Consider the following 6,704-nt stretch of genomic DNA (forward strand, 5'->3'; position numbering starts at 1 on the left):
TATTCAGTACAGTGCGTATCGATGGGGTTGGTTCCAGTAACAACTGAGTGCTAGAGAGTAGCATCCTGATCGCGAGTATAACTTGACACTGAACTCTATCAACAAGCATATTTTATGTTCTTGTTCTACGCATTGTGAGTGTGTTGGAAAAGTTGGGCAATCAGTTCAGGAACTCATTTGGCTCGCCAAGTGTATGCTGAGGTTTAATATTCAGATAAGCTTTCAGATTTATTTTCAGAGTACATACATGATATCACATGCAACTCCAAGATTCTTTTTCCTGTGGGCCAGGCAGAATTATTACTTATTGATGGTGCAAACTGTACACAACATACGCAAATAAACAAATATAGAAATATAAATAAATTGACTGCAATACAGAGAGATAAAAAGGCAATATAGAGCAAAAGGACTCCTTAAATTAGTCCCTGGTTGAATTTATAGATTGTTTTAAAATATTTTATTTAAGCATTTTAAAAAGCCACATTCATATATTAATCAATAAAACTAAAATGAGTACAGATATGGTAAATATAGGGAAAAAACCCTCATCCCTCTCTCCTCCACCCCCCCCCCCCCCCACCTGCCACCCACCAACCCTGCCCTAAATTATCAAAGAAAGGAAAGAAAAAGAAATTAGGAGAATGCCAAAAAGTAAATATAAGTAAGAACGGAGCTGAGGGTAATCAACAGGACAGGCTTTCAGAGAGACCTTCACACTTTCAGACCAACGTACTGTAAGTATGGACTCCATATTTTCAAGAAAAAAATTATATTTATTATGTACGTTATGTTATTTTCTCAAGTGGAATACGAGAATGCAATTCCGCATGCCATCTCTCATCCCTAAATCCGTATCTGATTTCCAAGTAATGGCTATATACTTCTTAGAAACAGCTAAAGCTAATCGTAAAAATTCAATTTGACACATGGTTAATCTTAATGTAGGACTAACCACTTTAATATTACCCAATAAAAATGACATCGGATTCACCACCCATCCCATTGGTCCCTCGCTCCATACAAACTTTCAATTATATTTTACATCTCCAAGCAAGAAAAAAAGGAACCCCGAAAAAAGACTATATATTAAAAAAAAAACCTTTAGAGAAAAAAAACACAAAAAAAAGTACTGGTTAAAATAAACAGTACTACTTCCCTCTACTGTAGGGGAAGTGGCCTTCGCCACAAAATGATACTCAGCTACAGATGGAGAAGACAAAAAGTCCACCTCCCCTGGACAGAATATACATTGCTTTAATCAAACAGTTCATTTATAAGTATATGGTACTTCTTTGAGATCTTTATTCACTTGGGTCATCATCAATCTCAACCAATTCTTGGTGCTCTGACATCTGTTGTACAATTTGCTTCTTCTCGGGTCGATCTGCCATATCTTGCTGAGTAGCTCAACTCTGAACATCCATTTAATTTTCAGAAGAGAATTTTCAAATCCCAAAGCTTCATCTTCATCAGTAAAGAACCATGATTGATTTTCTCCAGAAAGCACTTTAAATGTGGTTGGGAATCGAAAAGAGAATTTATATCCCTTTTTCCAAAGCACAGATTTCACAGGATTAAACTCCTTTCTTCTTTTCACAATTGACATACTTAAATCCACATTTTAAAAAAAACCTTACTATTTGCCACCATTAATGGACCTTGATATTTTCGGGCATTTTGTACCGCCCCTCTTAATATCATTTCTTTATCTTGATAAGGTAGGCAACTAATCAAAATCGAATGTGGCGCTTGTCCCAGGAATGGCTTCTTTCTATTAGCCCTATGTGGTCTATCTAGTTTGTCCATTTGGGAAGTTCTCAGGATCCAGAATTTATGGAATCCACTTTTGAAAAAATTGTACTGGATTAGAGCCCTCAAAACCATCACGCAGCCCCACAATCTTCACATTGTTCCTGCAACTATGATTTTCCAATACATCAACCTTTTGGATAAGTCCTATCCTTTGCACATCCCAAGCCTTGACAAAATCTTCCATTTTATGAACTGTATTTTTACATTACTGTACGTCATAAATGATGGTCTTGAATGTCATCTTCAATTTTTCTGGACTTGAATTTTAACTTTATCAACAGCTCAGTATATTTTTTCTATCTTTTTTAATATTTTTCATTTCACTCTTAACATATTAAAATTGTGCTTTAACATCATTTCTGACAGATGTAAATTGCAAATCTAATTGACTGCATTTGGTTGATAATTATAGAAGTTTGTTCATGGACTTCCATATCCTGAGTTCTGGCTTCAGGATCTCTGAATTGTATTGCTTGAATCAGTTGGGCCTTCTTCTTTTACATATTCTGCTCCTGCTCCCTCCACTTCTTCATAAACTCCTCTTTGTTTTGATCTTCATCCTTTTCTCCCTCTGAATCACTTGCAAATGATCCTGATTCAACATCTAATTGAATCAATGGCTGGGTCTGAAGCTGACTAGCAACGCAAGTAACCACAGCCTGAACCAATTCAGCTGTTCCTAATAAGGAAACAGGTTGCTCTGTTATGCATATGTGCAAAATTTCGAGCATGTGACGTCTGCAGTTCAATCGTCTTCTTCTGGACTCCAGCGCCATCTTCGCCAGCTCCCCAGAGAGATGGCACTGGAGTCTCCTGAATCCTTCTCCGTCACTCTTGGAGGAAGAGGAGCTTGAGCCCAAGGCTCCATTGTTGAGGTAGGCCCAACTTCTTCAGTTGTACTAACCTCTTTAGTAATCGTTTTCTTAGTTGCTTGAATCTTTCCTTTTTTTGGTAGCAACTTTTTATCAATTAATGAATAAATCTCAAAGCTTTTAAATTTAAGAAAAAAATGTAAAATTTATTTTTAGTCAAGTTTTGATTCATTCTGCTAGGATAGGCGTATTTTCACGACTCCAACCTACACCATCACGCCACATGACTGGTTGAGTTTGTCATTGAGGAGTCTGATGGTGGAGGGGTGGCAGCTGTTCCTGAACCTGGTGGTGCGAGTCTTGAGGCAGCTACACCTCTTTCCTGATGGCAGCAGCAAGAACAGAGCATGTGCTGGGTGATATGAATCTTTGATGATTGTTGCTGCTGCTCTTGAGATGGCAGCGTTCCCTGTAGATATTCTCATTGGTGGGGAGGGTTTTGCCTGTGATGTCTTGGGCTGCGTCCACTATCATTTGCAGGACTTTATGCTCGGGGGTATTGGTGTCCATATCAGATCGTGCTGCAGTCAGTTAGGACACTTTCTACCACATATCTGTAGAAATTTACCATAGTTTCCAATGTCATACCAAACCTCTGCAAGCTGAGGTGCTTTCTTAACTATTGCCATTAGTGTGCTGGGTCCAGCAAAGATCCTCCAAGGTATTGACTCCCAGGAACTTAAATTTGTTCATGTTCTTCACCTCAAGCCCCTATTTATACTATTTCTGCAATAATCCCAGTTTTTATTTTCCTCCCATCTCATTAATTCTCACACCAAGGGATAATTAACCTTCTGACCTTCATGTCTTTGAATGTGGGAACAAAGTAGGAACCGATGGGAAAAATTTTTAAATTGTGCTCCTTCCTAATAAAAAAGAATGATAGATTTAACAGGCATGGGTGACATTCCCCTACAGAGTCCTACTGCCCTATGCTACTGTCGCCAGCTCTGTGCAAGCCTGTTAAAGGAGTCAAGGCGCTTCATTTAAAATCCTGCAACCATGGGTTGTGGATCCAAGATTGCAGCACCTGTGTTTGACAGCAGCCTGGAGGGGTTGCAAATTGCTGGAGAGTGGCCCAGAGCACCAGCTATGGGGAGGAGAAGTGGAGGAGATGATCCCCAAGGATGGTGACCACGGTGGAGGACCGGCAAAGGGCACTACGGCTGAAGGACATTGACAAGCTGTGAGCAGTTGGCGCCTTGTGGGCGAGGAACCCCCACAGGCTGCGGGCTACTGAAGATTAGCTCATGAGAACCAGGTGTCAGAACTGGGGTTCGAGCAGATGTTGAGGCCAAGAAGGGCTCCTAAAGGGCCCGGGGTGCTGAACCCTTCCTCATCATATCAGAAATTTGGACCTGGCCCTGAATACCTCTTGTGCTGTTGAAGAGGCTGCAAGAGCACTGGAGGGGAATAGACTCTGGGGGAATTCTCTTTTGATTCTCATTGTCTGACTGTATGGACACCAGGCAGTGCTAATGGTGAATCTTTGTCTAGTTTATGGAATACATAATATGACATTTCTGTTCTATTACACGACAACAAATAGTATCTCATCTGATCTGATCTGGTCAGTGGGATTCTAATGAACACTCAATGTAATTAACATTTTTATGCTAACAGTAGTTTTGTTTAACTCAGTGCACTAAAGAAATAATTTAAATTCAAACATAGCCAGTCCACCACAGGCTCTGATCTCCCATCTATTTAAGATATCCATGTGAGGCGCTCCTTCAAGAAAGCAGCCAATAACATGAGGTACCCCCACCACCCTGATCACAACCTCTTCACACTGTTACCTTTGGGCAGAAAAGTACAGAAGCCTGAAAACCAGCAAATCTAGGTTCAAGAAGAGATTCTTTCCATCAGTTAGCAGACTCTCAAACCTCCCCTTCTTACACTGATCATGGACTACTCTGACATTACGAAAAGAATATCTGTATTTACTTATTTAATAAGTAAATAAGTCACTTATTTTTGCACCAGAATAGCAGTAAATATTTATTATTTGTCTGTCTTTTGCATTCACAGTGTATATAGCCTCTTCAATACTATTGCAATTTTTATTTTACAAAGTACCTATTCAGCTGCAGCAAGTAAGTATTTTGTTTCATATGTACACTGTCAATAAGCTATTTGTCATTACCAAATGCTTTGCATTTATCAAAAAATATCATTGAACGACAGTTCATCCTTAATATTTATGTGATAATCTAAACCTTTGCAAAAATGTACAGTAATCTTTGCTGACAGTTGTAAGTGAAGCAGATGATTGGCCCTCTAATCAAAATTATCTTTGATCATTTTGTAAGAATTCATCCAATAGACCATGAGTATGGGCGTGTAACCAATGGGAAAAGTGGGGGGTGGAGGGAAGGTCTCTGAGAATTCCAATATATACAGGGTGCACCAAGCCAGACACAGCTCAGTTAGTGAGATCTGACAATCTCAGCAACAATGGTGCTCTCAGATGCAAATAAAAAGGCCATCGCAGACCTGGCCAAGAAGATAAAACCACAGGTTAAATTGTTGGGTGCCGATGCCTTAGAGAGGTAATTGGATTTGTATATTGACTGTATTTTCAGCAATTATTTGTGATTGTGAATGTAATCTTTGTACTACCTTTCAATGGTGAGACGGCCAATAAGTGAACAATGAGATATCTATGTAGAATTGAAGTTTTCCTGACATAATATGATTGTTGGTTTGTAAATAATGGAATGTAATCATGGTGAGTTTTACTGCGGATCCTCTTTGCAGTTGATTTTTACTTGAATATGAATTTGTTCATATTGGTGTTGTTTATTGGTGGGTTAATAAATAGATTAATACCTTTATTTTTCATGTTCCTCAAGGTTGTTTACGTGCCATCCTCAAGCCAAGTCGTACTTCACTCAATTCAGTGGATTCACCGCCAAGGATAAGCCTGTCCAAGATCATGGGGTTGTGGTACTGAATGCTCTGTTGGAAGCGGCCAACCATTTGGATAATCTGTCTCATCATCTGGAAGGACTTTCCGAGAAACATGGCACGGAAATTCTCGTGAGTCCCAATAACTTTAAGGTACGCAACTCTTTAATAGATTACTCCTTTGTCATTTAAACTCTTGGCCATTGAGACTTGGATCAGATCAGCAGCTCTGCAGATCCAAGTTGATAGACTTGAAAACTTGACAGTCTGGAAATGGAATCATGTTCAGTTTAGCTGGGAATACGTTAACCCTGGAGGACTCAAAATACAAGCATCCAACACTTTTGTGTAACTTAAAATAATTTGTTGAGAGCATTAGCCACACCTGAAGTTCTTTTGTGTCTCTTTTACAGCTGCTTTCTGAATGCTTCGCAGTCACCCTGGGTGCCCACTTGGCCAATTTCGACCCTGAAACCCACTGCGCATTTGACAAGTTCCTCGAGGAGGTCTCCTATCATTTGAACTCCCACTACCGTTAAAGATTCAGTCTGAGGTGGAAGACAGCAGGATCACCATTGAAATCCCACCTGCATGTTTTCTAAAGCTCCCTGGCGAGAAGTCACAAATCTTTTGGGCTTTTTCTTTCACATTCTTTAATCCTTTGGATAAATTTTAAATTTTGTTCTTTTGATCTGCTTCGACTAACTAATTGGGTTTTTTTTACATTTCCTTTGCTGTTTAATTTCATTTAAGAAAACTGAGATCATAATACTTTGTAAACAAGTTACCAATATTAAGAAAATGGAAAAGGAAACACCATGTTGTATTTTTAAAGCACAAAGGAAAAGTAATAAACAATAAAGCAATTATAAATTACAATTGTCATTCATTTTAATTCAACATGTCAAAAATTAATAGGGTATGACCTGATTTCATTCAGGTGAGGAGCACCAAATGAAGTCTTGCAGAAAATCGTGATCCAGGACAATTTCAAAACTTTGTTAAAATTGTTAGCAGTGGAGTAAGTATAATTGTGGAACACTGGGGTCTTCTGTTGGGGAGGGGAGGGGTGAATGTAGGCTGCATCGGGTGACACCATCAGAGGGG

General features: G+C 39.2%; 1 protein-coding gene across 1 annotated transcript; it reads left to right on the forward strand.

Moving 5' to 3' along the window:
- The first annotated feature begins 5,091 nt into the window (after positions 1-5,091).
- On the forward strand, positions 5,092-6,476 carry LOC138747452 (hemoglobin subunit alpha-1-like). Its single transcript, XM_069906688.1, has 3 exons — positions 5,092-5,239; positions 5,543-5,750; positions 6,011-6,476. The coding sequence occupies exons 1-3, from the start codon at positions 5,145-5,147 to the stop codon at positions 6,134-6,136; spliced, it is 429 nt and encodes a 142-aa protein (XP_069762789.1). The 5' UTR covers positions 5,092-5,144; the 3' UTR covers positions 6,137-6,476.
- The last annotated feature ends 228 nt before the right edge of the window (positions 6,477-6,704 follow it).

This window comes from Narcine bancroftii, chromosome 12, assembly GCF_036971445.1.
Source record: "Narcine bancroftii isolate sNarBan1 chromosome 12, sNarBan1.hap1, whole genome shotgun sequence".
NCBI classification, from domain to species: domain Eukaryota; kingdom Metazoa; phylum Chordata; class Chondrichthyes; order Torpediniformes; family Narcinidae; genus Narcine; species Narcine bancroftii.